General features: G+C 48.8%; 1 protein-coding gene across 2 annotated transcripts in view; it reads left to right on the plus strand.

Moving 5' to 3' along the window:
- RGS9 (regulator of G protein signaling 9) overlaps positions 1–15,243 on the plus strand; it is a 90,950-nt gene extending 75,707 nt beyond the window's left edge. For both annotated transcript variants that reach the window (XM_054458610.2, XM_054458611.2), the window contains exons 18-19: positions 12,514–12,998; positions 14,815–15,243. In XM_054458610.2, coding sequence (XP_054314585.1) covers positions 12,514–12,998; positions 14,815–14,947 — 618 coding nt within the window. In that variant the 3' untranslated portion in view covers positions 14,948–15,243. The remainder of the gene's footprint in view (positions 1–12,513; positions 12,999–14,814) is intronic.
- Positions 15,244–18,694: the final 3,451 nt, after the last annotated feature.

Raw genomic sequence — 18,694 nt, forward strand, 5'->3', positions numbered from 1 at the left:
GATTATAAAGGAAATTAATGTGGTACTGGGATAGGGAAGATGGGATGTGTGTAGACGACTATGCCTCTGCCAGGTGGTGACAGAGAAGCAGGGAATGAGAAAGAGTTGGCCATAAGAGCATGTGGGCCAGGCAGGGAGAACATTCTGGGGAGAGAGGGCTGTGTGGGCAAAGGCTCAGAGCTGGGAAGTGGCTCAGAGAGAACCGAAAGGCCAGGTGAGTGACGCCTGCTGGGTGAGGGGGAAACGGTGCAAGATGAGTTTAGAGAGTGGGCAGGGGCCAGATCGTTGATGACCTTCAAGGCTGTTCTAAGGAGTCTGTGGTCACTGCTTTCACATTAGCAAAATGATTCTAGCCCAGAAGAGGGGCGCTTACACTTTCCATTTGCACTGGTTGCAGACCAGTTTCCACTCTGAAAGCTCATGGAGGGATATGCTTTGCTCATCTCTCTTCTGGAGAATCTTGGAGTCTTCCCACTCTGGAAGGTACCCCAAGTAGAAATGTAAACCATTGTAAACTGGGTGACATGAGTGGAAGGAATGTATTTATCTCATTCATTACTTGGAGCCTGATTCCTGACACCCAGGGGGTTCTGCACCAACATGAATGACATGAGTGGATGAATGAATGAATGAATGAATGAATGAAAAGAGCCCTGGATTTGGAGAAAGCCTCCTGGTTCCTGTTCCTGGCTCTAGCACTAGTCATGTGGCCTTGGACAAGTCACTTAACCTCTCTATGTCCTTATTTGTGAAATGAGATATCAGGACCAGCTCTAAACTTCTCTAAACAGACTTTGTGAATTCCAACTGGGAACCCAGGCTGGGGCAACCATTTTACTTGAAGATTTGGAATGGGAGGAAAATTAGGTAATTTCTAAAAGTTTCACATTAAAATAATCGTGAATGTATTATGAAATAGAATGCAAAATGTACATGAATTTTTAAAGATACAATTTGAGACATCAAAGGCATTTTGTGCTTGGCTGTGGCAGGCTCAGGCTCTGCCCTCCAACTTCTGGGGGAACGTGTTTTTGGGCTCTCCTGCTGTGTGGCCTACTTTTATGGGAATGTTTGAGAAGCATGAAACCAGAGAATATTTGCTGTCCCTTTTGGTTACTCCATATGAGCTGAGATGACATACCCAGCAGCCCGGTAGTGAGCATTGTGGTGAGGGTGGTGGTGAGGGTGGTGGTGAGGGTGGTGGTGAGGGTGGTGGTGAGCATGGTGGTGAGGGTGGTGGTGAGCGTGGTGGTGAGGGTGGCGGTGCGGGCATCGCATGCATTGTGGCTTCTACAGGGTACAGATTGTGTCTTGTTCATCTTTGGCTCAGGTATCCCCTGTCTCACTTGCCACAGGTTTGTGCTCCAGTTATCTCTCATTCTCCCACAGGCTACTATGTGCTCTGTGTCAGGCTCATACAGGGACTCCTTGTGTATTGATGGAAGCCTGCTCAAGTTGAGACACACAGGATCTCACAATCTAATGAGAGACACAGCACGTAAACAAAGCAGATGAGCATTCTTTATTAAACGAATGAGGACATGAGCGTCTCAACACTATCTGTCTAGAGGAAGGAATATAAATGGCTTCATGGCTAAATGGCAGCATTTATGCTTCATAGATGTATTTTATTTATTTATTTACTTTTTGTTTGAGACAGGGTCTTGCTCTGTTGCCCAGGCTGGAGAGCAGTGGTGCAATCATGGCTCACTGCAGCCTTGACCTCCCAGGCTCTAGCAATTCTCTCATCTCAGCTTCCCAGGTAGCTGGGACCACAGGTGTGCACCACCAGCCTTGGCTAATTTTTTGTATTTTTTGTACAGATGGGGTTTCACCATGTTGGCCAGGCTAGTCTTGATTTCCTGGGCTTAAGTGATGCGCCCACCTCAGCCTCCCAAAGTGCTGGGATTATAGGCATGAACCACTGCACCTGCCCCATAGATATATTTTAAAGACCTTTTTTTGTGTAAGAATCTGTGGTGAGTGCTACGGTGGATACAAAAATGAACAAAATGGTCTCTGCCCTCAAGGGGCTGACAAGGTGCATGGATGCAAACAGCTGTAGCCGGAGGCAGGATGCAGTCGAGACTGGATGATGATCAACGATGATGACTGTTGATTGAGACCACACGCTGGAGGAACCCAGAGGTGGGAGAGAATTGTTTGGCCGGGGGATCGTGATAAGGTTTTTGGAGGAGGCATGCTTGAGGTATGTCTCGAAGGAGAGTAGGGTGTCATCAGATAGAGATTGGGAAGTGGGCACTGCAGGGCATGTGGGCAGAGCCCAGGCACGGCTACTGCTGGCCTCTAGGCAGCTTATTGGGTCAGGAAAAGGTGCTCCCTCCAAGTAGGTGTCCTTATAACACCTGGCTGGATTTCACTCCCACCTTGCCCCTCAGCCAGGTGCCCCTGAGCAGCACACAGCTTGCATAACCATTTGGTGGCCCTGAGCACAGGGTCCAGGAAGCAAAGCTGGGAGGGTGCTGGGTTGAAGATGTATCATGGAAGGCTGGAATGTGGACTCTTTACTGCAGTCTCATAAGTGCCACTCCCCATCCACCCCTGGCTGATTTAGATGCCCCTTCTCTGGCTCTCCTTCCATTCTGCTCATATCTCTGTCTGTGAATGCTGCACTGTATGAAAACAATTGTTTATGTGTCTTTTTCTCTCACTGGGCTGTAAAACTCCTTAAAAAGGAGAGATAGTGTCTTGTGGGGTTTTGTGTCTCAGGGCTAGACACAGCATGGGCTTGCAGTTCGTATGCTGGATGTTTGAAGAGCTTCAGCACACTGGAAATCAGGAGCTGAGGAGTGAAGACGAGTTAAGAAGTGGTTGCTCTGGTCTCCGTCAAGAGGAAGGTGTGGATTAGGAGGGTGGTGGTGGGTTCAGAGGAAAGAGGAGAGATGCTGGAGGCAGGTGGATAGGACCTGATTGAAATGGGATGATGTGGGGGAAGAAATTAAAGAAGACCCAGAGATTTTGATCCTCCTAAGATAAGTGTGATATTAAGAAAGGTATTGATCATGAAAGAGGACTGGATTTTGTGTTAGCAGTTGGGGAGGCACCAGGGAGGTTTGGAGTCCCAGATGAAAATGTATACACCATTCATGTAATAAACATTTACAGAGTTTTCTTTCTTTCTTTCTTTTCTTTTTCTTTCTTTTCTTTCTTTCTTTTTTTTTTTTTTTTGAGACAGAGTCTCAGGCTGGAGTGCAGTGGCACCATCCTGGCTCACTACAACCTCAGCCTTCCAAGTTCAAGCCATTCCCCTGCCTCAGCCTCCCAAGTTCAAGCCATTCCCCTGCCTCAGCCTCGCCAGTAGCTGGAATTACAGGTGCCCACCACCACGCCTGGCTAATTTTTGTATTTTCAGTAGAGACAGGGTTTCACCATGTTGGCCAGGCTGGTCTCAAACACCTGACCTCAAGTGATCCGCTGGCCTCGGCCTCCCAAAGTGCTGGGATTACAGGTGTGAGCCACTGTGCCTGGCTATGGAGCTCTTATGTACCAGACACTGGGAGCCTGCAAAGCCCCTCAAGGAGTTCCAGACTAGGAAAGAGACAGACACACTGTACAACTCACTGACACAGAGGATATCAGGACTCATAGTGGAGCAAGCAGAACAGAAGGAGAATCTCAAGGAGGAAGTGATGGATCCTATCTGGAGGCATCGGGGAAACTGGACCTCAAAGATTGAGTAGAATTTTCCAAGTGGAAGGCAGAGAGCTGTGGTTAATAATTATAGTTCCCCCTTCTTCCAGAAGGGATTTGAGGCAGCTTATAATACTATAATACCATATGATGGAATGTCTAAAATGATAGATTGAAAACTAATTTTAGAAAGTAGTTTATACACAGTGAACCGTGGATGACTGGGTTATCAAAAGTGAATGTTACATTTTTTTTAAGCATTAAATTTTGCTCTGAAATTCCTGACAACTATCAAGCAAACAGAGAGACAGATTGGTTTTAGAATTTTGCTGTGTCGGGCTGGGTGCAGTGGCTCACGCCTGTAATCCCAGCACTTTGGGAGGCTGAGGCGGGCCGGTCTTGAGGTCAGGAGATCGAGGCCATCCTGGCTAACACAGTGAAACCCTGTCTCTACTAAAAATACAAAAATTAGCCGGGCATGGTGGCAGGTGCCTGTAGTCCCAGGTACTCAGGTGGCTGAGACAGGAGAATCGCTTGAACCTGGGAGGTGGAAGTTGCAGTGAGCTGAGATTGTGCCACTGCACTCCAGCCTGGGCAACAATTTTACAGCATCATGAAGGCAAGCATTCAAGTCCTTCTTTACCTGGATCCTCCCCCTACTCCCAAGTCCCAACACGAAGTTGAAAATGTGCTTCTGGAGAGAGAGATTTCTAATCCATTCCTGTTCTAGGCATAATGGATGCAGAACTGAGTAAGATCGTCAAGTCTTATTTCACTGAGTTTGCATTTTAGCTGGGGGTGCGGGGACAGGCAGTAGATAATAAATAAGTGCTCTAAAGGAAAGGAAAGTAGGTTCGAGTAAATCTGAATTAAGGAAGGGGAGTAATTTTAGATGGGTTCATTGACCCAGAATTGACTGTTGAAGATGTGATCGTGAATGGAACTTGAGGGCCAGAAAGTGGATGGAGAGAGAAAAGAAGGCTAAGAGGGAAGCTTGGACGAGGCCACATTTTAAAGGAGTAAGAGGAGAGAGAAGAGTTAAGAACGGAGTGGCAGAGCTGTTAGGATGCCTCCCTGAGAAGATGGGTGGGGGATATGGGTGGGTGGCCAGCAGCATTGAGCAGAGACAGTGCCTACTGGATAGTCCCTGAGCACCCTTCCACTTCCCAGCCACACTGCAATTAGCTGGGGCCACATGTCTAGTTGTGGCCAATAGACATGGACTCTGCTGAGGTGGATCAGAGCCTGGGGCTCCACCTCCATCTCATCCCCTGCTGTGGACCTGGGAGTCCCTCCTGGCCCACACAGGACTTTATGAGAACAAAAAACCAGACCTTTAATATAAGAAGTCACAGAGAGTTTGGAGTTGCTGTAGCATAGCCCATCCTGTCCTGCCGAATCAAGAAGTTGAGCATGTCGAGGACTGGCAGAGGCCACTGGATTTAGCAGTGAGGAAATCATTGGGGATTTCGAGTGGGTGATTTCAGCAGAATAGTGAGGAAAGAAGTCACTTTTATGGGAATAAAGAAGAAGATGTTGGAAGTAAGGAGAGTGGGCTGTGTGTGTAGATTACCATTTTAAGAAGTTTGGGAGGAAGGCGAGAGATATAGTGGTAACTTAGATAATGGAGGATTGAGAGGAGGCATTTTCAAAGGACAGCGTGAGGTGGGGGTGTTTGCCAAATAAGGGGATGATCCTGGGGAGGTGGGGAGTTAAAATAAAGAATAATTGATAAGAGAAAGCCTGGAAAAAATTGGAGGGGATCAGACCAAAGCCAAGATTGGTCTTGGAGGGAATAGTTTACTCTCTGATGTTGCAACTCAGAGAGATTTGGAAGTGGAAGGGAAAGAAGCTGAAGGCTAAGTTAAGGTAAGATCAATTTTAATGATTAGGGAATATTTGAGGCATTTGCTGGGAGCATTGCAGGAGGAGGGCAGTGTGGCTACAGAAGCAAGGCCATGTGACTGCAGGAGAAGTGCCTGAAGTGTTGAACCAAACAAGTGCTTGACAATCACTGCGAGGCAGTGATGATGGATGTTGAACCAAACAGTTGAGTACAAGGTTGTCAAGCTATGAGAGGGAAGAAGTGTCTCCTCTCCTTATATGGAACTTTCTGTATGTTCAAAGGTGGCATAGAGAGAGATGTACATTCCATGATACTCCTTGGTCAGCCAAGCAGCCATTCAGGAAAACTTTGGAATTCCCAGCAACTTTGTCAATGGGAAATGCTGTGGGATGGCCACAGGAAAGAGGGAGGTGTTGTCTTCCAGCAGTCATTGGCTATTTTCGATGCAGAACTTTAAGAAATCCGCTTGCTATCAGCTTCCAGTCAGAACAGCACTTGTAAAGGGTTGATCCTTAAACATCACTAAATGAACACATCTCTGTCTTGTGGTTCCAGGAATTTTAATCCTTGAAGCTAGATGGTATGAGAACAGCTTTTTTTTCTGAAGCAAGGCTTGAATGGTAGGGGAAGGAATGTGGACTTTGGGGTTAGGCAGACATAGTTTTGATATTTTAGCTGGGTGGCTTTGACCTTCAACCTGTCTGAAGTTATAATTTCTCTTAGAATGTTATTGATAGTAGAGAGTGTCTGGCTTAGGGTGAATGCTCAGAAATAGCTCTCTCTCTCTTCCCTCCCCCTTTCTTTCTGCCCTCTTCTCTCACTCTCTCTTTCTTGCTCACTCTCTTGCTTCTTGTAATCTGCCAAGGCTGGGATCCAGAGTTCTAGCTTCTGTGAATATAGGGGTCAGGCTCTGATACCAGTTTTCCTCTATCTGTTACGACCACTCAACATTCAACAGAGATATTCAGCACCTGTTACATGCCCAGCATCCTGCTAAGTGCTTGGGATCACCAGTGAGCAAGAGAGACACCCTTGCGGCATTTGCTGTTCAACAGGAGAGACAATTAAACCAAATGGTGTGATATTTATAGGGAAGCCACATAATGTTTTGGGAAGGGTTGGCAAGGACTGCTAGCCTGATGAGGGCAGTGGAGACTTGGGGAGATGAGCAGAGGCTAAAGCAGAGGGGTGGGCGGGGCCACGGGCAGGGCAGTTCATTGGTGATCAGGACCAGTGGCCAACCGGGACCATCCATCCTGGAAAGCTCTATGCAGTTCCTAGGGACTCAGGGCTGTGTGCATTTGTGTGGCTTCACCATGATCTGAACTTCAGGTATCAGCTCTTTTCCACCTTACACCTGCCTCTCCCCAACATCAGTGTATGCCAGTGCTCTGCTCTCCAACCCTGGAGTCCACCAGGAAATTCCCATTTCTGGTAGTGAGGGGACTGCAGGTTCTGAGGGCTTGCAAGAGCATCTGTGGCTGCTGCTGTTGTTCCAGCAGGTGGCAGCTTCTCCTGCTAACGTTTAAACTATGTGTCCCACAGGGCCCATTGAAATCCCAAATAGCATAAAAAATAAACATTTATTTGGACAATATTAATGATATATTTAAATCATTATGAAAATCTCTATTATGCCATGTCCTTAGACACCTTTTAATTCCTTAATGTTATATTTTAAACAACTTAACAAACCCTTCTATCCATGGGGTGTATAGCTTGTGCTAGGATATGTTATTCTGTAAGTACAAGGATTTCCTTTATAGAATTCCATTTTCCAACTTGACTTTTAGAGAAAAGACTGCTTTCATTGTGAATATTAAGTAAAAATATAAGGGCCAGGGACAAAATATGAGTAAAGACCTAAGACAATTCTTGGCCTATTATAAGCCCTCAACGAACACTAGCTGCTATCATCATCATCACCACCATCATCATTGTCACCACCTTCATCACCATTACTATCACCATTATCACCATCACCACCATTACCACCATCACCATCAGTATCACCATCATACCATCATCACCATCATCATCATCATCACTATCATCATCACCATCAACACCACCACCACCACCATCATCACCATCACCACCATATCATTATTATTATCATCACCGCCATCCTCACCATCACTATTAATACACCATCATCATCATCATCACCTAGTAGCTTCAGTCTTAGAGTAAGCTTGTGCTTTCTTCTAGCTGTCGGTGTTGTCCAATATAGTAAATCATTATTCTTTATTTAAGGCATTTCCTGAGAGATATTTAAAACATCGTCATCTCAAACCATCTATCTTCTCTGTTCTTTGAGAATTTTGCAGTGCGGTCCTCCAGCTCTCCAGAGAATGTTAGGATATATTTGAGGGGAGGAGGTGGAGAAGTTGATGTCATGTCCTTTGTCTGCAGCTTCTAGGAGAGGACTGACCAGCAACAGTGTAGTGGCTGGTCAGTCTTGTAGTCTGGAGTTTCATGGCTGAAGTAACGGTCATTGCTAACTGAGAAGGTCTTGTGCTAGACTGTGTCAAATGGGGTGACCAGTATGGGGTCATGCCATGTGTTCACCCATGGCAGACTTTCCCCCATGGGGCTAACTTTGCACATTTGCTTGGGGGCGGTGGGGAAGGGGAGAGTGGGAAGGCACTGGAAGAGGGGACTTTGCACACTGCATGCTGCACCTAAATGTGGCCCTCTGCTCACCTTCCTGCTCCCAGGAAGTGGGAGTTCAGGTGGCCCCAAGGTCTCCTTCAAATTCTCAACCACATTCCGAGGACAGAAAATGAATTGCATCTCTATGCACTACCTGCTTTGCCATTCATTAAAATACCTGTGATTGTGTTCTCATGTTAACGTACCTGTTTCATTTCATGCTCCTTTATTCCCTTCTCTTGGTTCCCTTGTACAATAAAACAGCAGCATGAAACAAAAGAATGCCAAGCTCTCCTTCACTGTGTCTCTGTGGTGTCACATTTCTTTGCCATGTGTCATGCATGCCACCGCTTTGCTGCCTCACACCAATGGTAGGTGGGGCATGGGCTGGAGGGGCTGGGTCTCCAAGCAGAGCCCCAGGTCTCCATAGGAGGAGCCAAGGTGGGGAATTGTGGGAGCGGGTGGAAAAGACATCTGCTAAGACTGTCCAGGACCAATAAGGCTAATGGTCATTTGCCCAGAAGAAAGGACCATCTCAGGCCAGGTAAGTGGCCATCTTCCTCACCTGTCTGTCATTCATCCCAGAAAAGAGAAGGTGCTAGGGGAGGAGTGAAGCCAGAGAAGGACAGAGAGAGGTAGGAGAGTTGGGGGAGGGCACATGGAGAGGCTGGTCTGGTCACAAACTATGATTTTTGTCAAGTTGCATCATATCCATGAGGCTCACTTGTCTTATCTGTATAGTGGGATGATAGAAGTTTATCACAAATTCTGAGGAAGTGGAATGGAAGTTAATTCTGTATCTCTCTTGACAAAGCTGAGTTCCTAGTTTTGGTATTTTTGGATGGCAATATGAATCAGTAAGGAAAGCAAGGCCCTTTCGGTCACACAGACCTGGCCTCAGGTTCTCATTTAGTCACTGCTTCGGTTTTCTATTGCTGCTTAACAATGACCACAAGCACCAGCCAGGTATGAGCTCAGTTTTCCAGGAGACATTTGGCTGATGTCTTGTTCAAGGGGCTGTAAGGGAATTCCATAAACTGGGGAACTTACCAACAACAGACACTTCCCGCGGTTCTGAAGGCTGGGATGTCCACGATGGAGGCCCCAACAGATTCGGGGTCTGGTGGAGTCCCACTTTGTGGTTCATAGATGGAGTCTCTTCGCTGTGTCTTCCCATGGTGGAAGGGCCAAGCTAGTGCCCTGGGGTCTATTTCATAAGGATACTGATCCTTTTCACAAGGGCTCTGCCCTCATGACTAATCACCTCCCAAAGACCCCACTTCCTAATACCATCACCTGCAAGGGGAAGGCCTTCAACATACACATTTTGTGGAGGACACAAATCTTAGACAGCACAGCTGGGTTCTCAGCTCAGGGTCTTACATTCAAGGTGTCAGCCAGGCTGACGGGGTTCTCATCTGGATGCTCCTGAGAAGAATCTGCTTCCAAGCTCATTTGGGTTCCTGGCAGGATTCAGTTCCTCGTTTAAGACTCAGGTCCCTGTCTTCTTGCTGGCCATCAGCTGGGAGCTGCTCTCAGCAGCTGGGGGCCACCTGCATTCCTTGACATGTGCCCCCTCCATCTTCAAAGCCAGCCATGGAGACCTTCTCCCCAATTGAATCGTTGCCAAGCTTCCGATCTCTCTGCCTTCTGCCTCTGGCCTCTAGACTCAGATGGAAAGGGCTCCTGTGACCAGCTGGAGCTCACCCAGACACTCCCCCTTTTTAAAAGTCAGCTATGCCTCATCACATAGCCTGACTGGGAGTGACTACCCCATCACATTTATGGTTCACGTGTACACTCAAGGACAGGGGTGGGAATCCTACATGCCACAGTCACTGTGATTCTACATGCCACAGTCACTGACTAGTCATGAGAGCTGGGAAAGGGTAATGAGCCCCTGTGGGCCTCAATGTTCTGTTCTCTAAAATGGGGTGGTTATAGATAAGCAAAGTACCTAGCATGTAGTAGTTACTTGACACATCTAAGAGCCACCGTTTTCCACCTAACAGTTGTCTCCCAAGCCCCTAATCAAGGCCCAGCTTTCCCTGCTGTATATTCTTTGCAGAATGTGTCCTAAGTACAGTTGCACCTCCCTATAGAAGGCAAGGGGTTAGAAGCTTAGTGCAGAGTCCCTTAAGCTTACAGGGCAGAATAATCTCAGATGTCAGCTAGAAATGCTTTCCTTCAGTCGTACCCCCCTGATATTCTCCTTCAGCGGGGCTGTGGTGGGGCCAGGTTCTGCCTTTGTACCAAGCACCCTGAGTGATTCTGATGTGGCTGATCTGTAGACCACACTGAGGCATCCCGCCAGTGATGACTGTGCCGACTCCGAGTCAGCCAGTTGGGTTTCAAAGTCTGAGCCCACTGTTCCCAGCGGGGTGTCCCTGGAGGAATGGCTGGACTTCTCTTAGTGTCCTCATCTGTAAAATGGGGATAATAACAGTTGCCTCACTGGGTGGCTCTGTGGAGCATGCAATAATCCACAATAGTGGATTTGCAATTGCAGTTGCAATAATTCATGATTATTGAGTAAAGTGCTCAGCCCAGGGCCTCACATTTGCTGTGTTCTCACTGTGAATTAATGAATTAATGTGATTGTTATTACTGTAATAACCCCATGGCCCTGGGCCTGGGCCTGGCCTCTGCTCTGCCACCCTGTGGGATTCTGGGCAGTGAGGCGGAATGATGGGCTCTGAGCTGCTGTTTGGGAACAGAATCTTGTTTGAACTTCAGGGAGCTGGTGGGAGGGAATGAAACAAGCCCTCCATGCCCTCCTGGCCCTGCCCTTGGTGGCCCCTGGCCTTTCTTTCCCCCCCAGAGCTGTTCTTGGGTGCGCCTGCCCTTCCCTGTTCAGGCTGGGACCTGCCCATGCAGGTGATCTGAAAGCCAGGCCGCCCTTTGCAGGAGCCACCTGCTCAGGGATCAGGGCTACCTCCTTCAGCCCCGGGGCAGTGCCCAGATCCCGGGGTCAGCCAGCTCTCACTGAGCAGGGCAACTATGTGGCTGTGCTGTGTGTTAGGCCATTTTTGCTCTGACTGTCCTGGAGCCCCTCACCTCCTTCTCCTAGGACCAGAGCATCTCCAGCTTGTTCATGCCGGGCTTTTTTTTTTTTTTTTTTAAGATGGAGTCTTGCTCTGTCACCCAGGCTGGAGTGCAGTGACGTGATCTCAGCTCACTGCAACCTATGCCTCCCGGGTTCAAGTGATCCTCCTGCCTCAGCCTCTTGAGTAGCTGGGATTACAGGTACCCACCACCACATCCAGCTATTTTTTTTTTTTTTTTTTTTTTGTATTTTTAGTAGAGACAGGGTTTCTTCATGCTGGCCAGGCTGGTCTCGAACTCCTGACCTCAGGTGATCCATCCACCTCAGCTTCCCAAAGTGCTGGGATTACAGGGGTGAGCCACCATGCTGGGCTTCATGCCAGGCTTTGATGTGGCTTGGGCCACAGCAGGCCTTTAGGAGGGAATCCAGCAAACCCAGGCCCATGGGCCAGTGTGTTCTGCCACGGGAAAAGTGGTGATAGCAGACAGGCTCACTGAAAATTCGGATTTTAATTTCCTTTTGTCCGCTTTCAGGCAACTTTGGGCTGTAAATGCCAGATTTACCCCTTCTGGCCTATGCTGTGGGGGCTGGGGCCATGGTGGCCCAGGAAGGTTGAGATACTTTCCCTTTCTCCACTGAATACCTCTTTGCCATGTATTCCTGTTTCCTTCTCCCAAGCCTGGCCTGGTTCCATATTCAACCTTTCTTCCTGGCCACCCCGGCTCTGCCTGAGGGGAGGTCTGGGAAGGTGCTGGGCCTATACCACCCCGAAAAGGTTGTCACTGTGGACACTGGGCAGGGCTCAGCACAAGGAGGGGCCTCGGGCCTGGAGCAGTCAGGAAGCCATGAGCTGGGACTTCTGTCACCTCCACTTATCCGCTTAAAGTGTTTTAAATGCCTCCAGACCTGAGGTTGGGGCCCAAGGATGGAGAAGGCAAGGCATGGGCTGTGGCAGGTACTATGCATTGCTCACTTGGGGACTGCAGTTGAGGGGTGATTGCGAATGCAGCCTGGCCACACTCCAGCATCCTTGCCCTGGAAGAAGGTCAGTTAATGTCCTGGGATACCACTGCTTAGCCCTGGGACTGTGACCAGGGCTGGGCGACAGGCAGGTCCCTGGACAGGAGGCCTCTGTGTGGCTGTGCCATTGTCATAGGTAGCCTTGGACACCGTTCCCAGCTCCCTAGGAGGCAGCCATATCAGGCCAGCACTCTTGTCGCTGGAAGGGGACTAAGTTAGCAGAGGACAGCCCAGGGGCCCTGCTGGCTGGGGCCATGCAACTCACCACTGAGCTCTCTCCTTTCCTTCTCTACAGCCGGGCCAGCACATGGCTCCCAGCCCCCATCTGACCGTGTACACCGGGACCTGCGTGCCCCCGTCTCCTTCTAGTCCCTTCTCCTCCTCCTGCCGCTCCCCCAGGAAGCCTTTCGCCTCGCCCAGCCGCTTCATCCGGCGACCCAGCAGCACCATCTGCCCCTCACCCATCAGAGTGGCCTTGGAGAGCTCATCGGGCTTGGAGCAGAAAGGGGAGTGCAGCGGGTCCATGGCCCCCCGTGGGCCCTCTGTCACCGAGAGCAGTGAGGCCTCCCTCGACACCTCCTGGCCTCGCAGCCGGCCCAGGGCCCCTCCTAAGGCCCGCATGGCTCTGTCCTTCAGCAGGTTTCTGAGACGAGGTTGTCTGGCCTCACCTGTCTTTGCCAGGCTCTCACCCAAGTGCCCTGCTGTGTCCCACGGGAGGGTGCAGCCCCTGGGGGACGTGGGCCAGCAGCTGCCACGACTGAAATCCAAGAGAGTAGCAAAGTAAGAACCCGAAGGGGACGTGCTGTATGCATGGGTGGCTGTGGGTGTGCAGGCCTCTGCATGTGAACGTGCATGCTTTGGGCTGGGGACTGGGATGGGGGAGAACAGATACCCCAGGCAGCCCACTCAGATCCCTTGGACACTGGAAGATCTTCAGAAACTCAGTTTTGTCCTCTGCTGTCTTCCTGAGGAGGAGAAGGAACAGATGTCCTTTTTCGTCTTCCAAATCTTTTCCATTTTTCCAAATCTTTTTTCCCCTTATGTGTTCTTCCACTCACCTTGTCCCATCCCAAGGCCATTATTAGTCTAAGAAATCCACTGCATCTGTAAAGAGCAGGAAAGATTGGTGGCAGCAGTGGTAGCTGCAGGTGGTGGGATGCCCTGGGCATGCTTCCGGGTGCTCCAGTCCCTCCCTCACCATAAGTGTCCTTGCCTCCCTTCCCCCCACCCTAAGGAAACCTTCCCACCCTCCTCTGCATCCATTGGCACAGTCTCTTAGAGGGACTTTCAGGGAGCCTTGTTCTGGCAGCCATTTCTGTGAAAATGAAAGTGCCTAGCCTTTGCCTGAGGGGTGGCCCCTCTAAACTTCATTTTGGGTGGTCCTGCAAGCCTGATCTCTGAGAACTCCAAGTTCCCTGAGACAGCCCAGGGGGTGCAGAACTAAGGCTCTGAGGAGTACTCCATAACGCCTGGATCAGAGCAGAAAGAAAACTTGCAAGCGATGCAACACAGAGAATCAGCTCCTACTCTTACTGAGTTTTGGGGGAGACAGTCAGGGGCACCCCTGCACCAATCAAAATGAGTTTGGCCCTGTCTGGGCTTGGAGAAGAAAGCGCCATGCAGAAGTCTTAGGTTGCCATGGATACCTGGGGACAGCCAGGCAGAGGTTGTTATCCCTCCTGCCTGTGTTCCTCAGGGGGAGAGGGAGGAGCAGGTGACTCTGGTTGCCTTAGGAGAGGGGTCAGAATCTAGTGTGAGTGTGTCTATTGATTTTTCCCAACAGGCCCTGCAGAGGGAATATTCCAGCTTTGGGGCTGCTGCTATGCCTCATACATGGGCTTGGGACTTTTAAAAGGCTCTCTTCTCAAGGGCCACTACTTCCTCAGAAGGCAGTTTTTTGTTTTTTTTTTGTTTTTTTTTTTGTTTGTTTGTTTTTGTTTTTTTTTTTTTTGAGATTGAGTTTTGCTCTGTAGCCCAAGCTGGAGTGCAGTGGTGCAAATCTCGGCTCACTGCAGCGTCCATCTCCCAGGTACCAGCAATTCTCCTGCCTCAGCCTCCCAGGTAGCTGGAATCACAGGCACATGCCACCAAACCCGGCTAATTTTTTTGTATTTTTAGTAGAGACGGGGTTTCACCATTTTGGCCAGGCTGGTCTCGAACTCCTGACCTCAGGCGATCCACCTGCCTCGGCCTCTCAAAGTGCTAAGATTACAGGCATGAGCCACAGTGCCCAGCACCCATGAAGTCAGTTTAAAGGGGTTGATGTCTAAGTCCTGGTGTGTCCTACAGGGACCTCCTGAATCCATCAAAACCATAAAGATCCAAGCACCTCAAAAATGAAAACAAAGCACCTTCAGAATTATCTTTCATTCAAAATGAAAATATGAATCCCCAATAAAAAGATTCCACCAAGCCAATCACTGCACATACAACCTTTGTAGTCAAATGCTCTACCCCTGAGCTATACCTGCCCCCACCACAGTCTTTGGCAAATGCACCTGGTACGTTCATCTTCAAGGATGTCAGGATAATGTGGGGAGGTGCAGTCCCTCCTGCCCCTGCCCCTACATTACTGGCTTTCCTCTTGCACCTGAAGCTTTTTCCAGATCAAAATGGATGTGCCCACGGGGAGCGGGACCTGTTTGATGGACTCGGAGGACGCTGGAACAGGAGAGTCGGGTGACCAGGCCACAGAAAAGGAGGTCATCTGTCCCTGGGAGAGCCTGTGAGGAAAGAAGCAGATTGAGCTGGGGGCTCTGGACCAGGAAGATGCTCTGACAGATGCCATGGTATGGGCCACAGGACACACTTGCTCGAGAACCAAAGTGCATTTGGGTGACGTTTGAGGGTTGGGGAGACAAGATGGGGTAGATTGTGGCAAAGAATGCTCTGGCTGGTTACCAGGGGCCAACTCCTTCTCCTCTTCCTGACCTTCCCTCCCTTGGGCTGAAGAAACGCATGTGGACCAGAAGACTTTCCCTGCTGCCTTAAAACCAATAAAAGGTTAACTTTAAGTTTCTTGGAATGTTAGTGTATGTCTGGTTTTGTTGGTAATTTGTGAGCTATTATTTATGAGTTAAACTCACGTCTTCTTCAATCTTCTGGACAAAGGGACATTGAGTCGCTTCCAAGAGCTCTCTCCTTGTCTAAATTGGTTTGTGCACAATGCTTTTGTCATCAGCAGAGCTCCCCAGGGGATGCCCCAGGGCATGGCATGTCACAGGAACGGACAGAGGGCTGGGAGCAGGCACACTCCTAAAATGCCAGGTGTGTTGCCTCAGGTCCTCCAAGAAGCAGACACCAAGGTGAGATTCGATGGACAAGAGATTTGTTGGGGAAAACACCTGTGGTAGATAAAGGAAGGGCCGGAGCTGGAGAAAGTTGAAGTTGAGTATTGAGGGGGGTCAGGGCGGGGGGCAGTCCAGACCGTGCTGCAAGTCTGACCTCTGGGCAGGGAGAGTCTTAGATGACAGTGCAGTCCAAGAAAGTTTTGACCAGGCTGTTGGGTTGTCCTTGAGTCAAAGTCATTGCTGGAGAGGGCCTGCATCTCTGGGAATGGCCTTGCATTCGTACCCCCACGGTGCATGGTCATGGGCTGGGAGGTCCCGTGGGAAGCCTGACCTTGGCATGGGTATGCTGGTGGATGCTGAGCTGCAGCAGCTCAGCCATCAGCCCACGCGCTCCTTGCAGTAGGAGCTCTGAGCGCTCCTTTTTGCTTCTGCTGCACTAAGCCAGTGGGAAATTCTAGAGGTTTGGGCTTTGGTGTGCCCTTCCCACCTCCTCTCCTAGTTACTCACTCAACAAGTGTTTATTGAGTCCCTACTATGTGCCAGACACTATGATAGGCGCTGGAGATGTTGCTGTGAGTAAGACTCCTTGTCTCATGGAATTCATCTGGGACAGTGTTTCTCAACCAGGTCAGTGTTGCCCCCCAGGGAACACTAGGCAGTGTTTGGAGACATTTTTGCTTGTCAAGACTGCGGCAGCGGGTGGGGGTTGCTTATGGTGTCTAGTAGGTAAAGACCAGGGATGCTGCTAAGTATCCTACAATGCACAGAAGCCCCCACAACAAAAGATTATCAGTTCAAAACACCAGTGGTGCCACTGTTTATATATATAGTGTATATATAAAGCATATAGAACTGCACTGGAGATTACAGTCTATATACTCGTCCCTGGTTTCTGCCCGTGCTCTGAAGTATTGCCCCAAAGGGCACTGCTGGGATCATAATTAGATTGGACAGTGGGTTGTGAGTAAGGGCTATGTGGTGAATAAAACAGCTCTTAAAAGTTGCATAGGAAGTCCCCACAGGAGAAAAAAATCAAGTGGTTTGCCAAACCACTCATTATATCCCTCCCCTTTAGCCCTCAACTTCCTCAGAATTCAATTAGTAGATAAGAGCCCCTAACTTGCTTTTAACCTCTGACGACTTATTTAGCCCATAAATACTGGGGTTGCTGACTCATCTCTGCACACCTCTACAAATGAATGTTGGGTGGGTGCATGGCTGAAACCTAGATTTGCTAATCCCTGTGGGGAAAACACAGAGCTTCAATACTTAAAGACCATTGCTCATTGTAGATTTTACTGAATCTATTCCATTGGGCTCACAAGAGTCACTCACAAAGGGCTGAGAAAAATTTTCTCCCAGAATGTAAGTGAGAGAATCTGGTCCTTTCTTGGAAGGGTGAACGAGCTGTTAACCTGATGCCTTTATTTGCAATGCTGATCTAAAATGAGACGAAAGGTGAAGCAATCCACAACCTTATTTTACTACCAGCCAATGTCAAGAAATAAGGAGAATCTCAACCCTAGGTTTGGATATCAGTGTTTAAGGGTTCCCCTCCTAAGGCCCCAGGGTCCTAAAGGGAAACTAAGCCCACATGGAAACTAAGATCCACATGGATACAGTGTCAATAACAGAAGGCTCCAGAATCCACTGGTTGGATTAAATAAAGTCCAGGCTAAAGTTCAGTAATAAATAGACCTCAGAAGGAAGGAAGTGGGTTCAAACATGAAAGAGTTTCTGTCTGTAACAGAGTTGCCTAAAGGCAGTAGGGCAGTCCAGGTCATGGGCTGGAAGTGAATGGAGGCCAGGGAAGAGAAAAAAAAAAATCCAACGACCAATAAATTTTTTTATCTTGTTGCTCCACCCATCCCCTGGTCACAAGTATGATGATTCTCCATCTTGTCTGGACATTAGAATCCACTGGGGAAACTTGAAAGATCCCTCTATCCAGGCCACACGCACAGAGCTGTGGTACTGGGATTTTTTTTAGAGCCTTTCCCAGGTGATGTCTATGTCTAGGTGAGCTTGAGAACCACTGCCTTGAGGTAGTGATTGAAGCTGGTTCACCACCCCTACACTCATGCCCATACCCAGGGGAATAACTGAAAAAGAGGCAATGGTGGAAGGTGGCTTCATCTTAAGTTCACAACCAGGAAGTAGCATGGGTCATTTCCATTCACATCCCATTGGTTGGCCCGTGGTCACATGACCATGGCTAGCTGCAAGGGAGTCTGGGAAATGTAGTCTTCAGTTAAGCCAGTTTGTGAGTAGTTAAACTTCTAGAGGTTTAGCTAGAGGAAGGAAGATGGGGAGAGTGGATATTGGTGGACACTTGGTCTCTCCCACAGTGGAATTATTACACAGTTTTGGGGGTAATGGGTTACACTAACAACATAACATAACATAACATAACATAACATAATGCAAGAGATGGGGCAAGAGGAGACAGGAGTGACCAATTAGTTTCTGTTTGGCCAATATTTGGTAAATGCCTATAAAATGTAGCTATGCTCTATTCCATGGTTGGGTGCTTTTCACTTGCTCAAGGCTGAACACCAGCTAGGTGTCAAACACCAAGTGAGGTCCTGGGAGTAAGGTTGATTCCCTCATGGAGGTGCTATCATTGCTTGAGGAGCAAGCTGGGGGCATTGGATCCCTGTTGAGGGAGTGCAGGGCTGTGGGCTGTGGGAATCCTGCCCCGCCCCTTTCCAGCTTGAAACAGCTCCCTGATTTCCTCATCTGTGAACTGGGAATAACAATTTGACCTTCTTCACAGGGCTGCTTGGGAACCTATAGAGTGAGATGATATGGATATAACTGTGTTGGCTGCTCAGAACCTTATATGGTACAAGAAAAAAACAGTTTTGTTTTTTCCCCACAATGCTTCCTTTAAACCTAGGCTGCAAGTTATTTCTTTTCCTAACCCTTGATGAAAACTCTGAGAAGTCCCATAACTTTTCTGGTCACTTTTAGATAATACAGATTCTCCAGATATGATCAGTGACAAGAACAGTCTCCATTTAGTTCTGTATGCAGTTCAATGTTAGTGTAATAAGCAAAACTTGGAACTTCATTCAAAGGCAAGGTTCCTTCCCTCCTTGGGCTTGGCCTGTTGCAGCTGGGATGTCTGCAGGGGGATGGGAGGGGGGACCCTGGAAAAGCAGAGGTGGGGTGGGAGAACAAGAA

The sequence above is a fragment of the Pongo pygmaeus genome, chromosome 19 (assembly GCF_028885625.2).
Source record: "Pongo pygmaeus isolate AG05252 chromosome 19, NHGRI_mPonPyg2-v2.0_pri, whole genome shotgun sequence".
Classification (NCBI taxonomy): domain Eukaryota; kingdom Metazoa; phylum Chordata; class Mammalia; order Primates; family Hominidae; genus Pongo; species Pongo pygmaeus.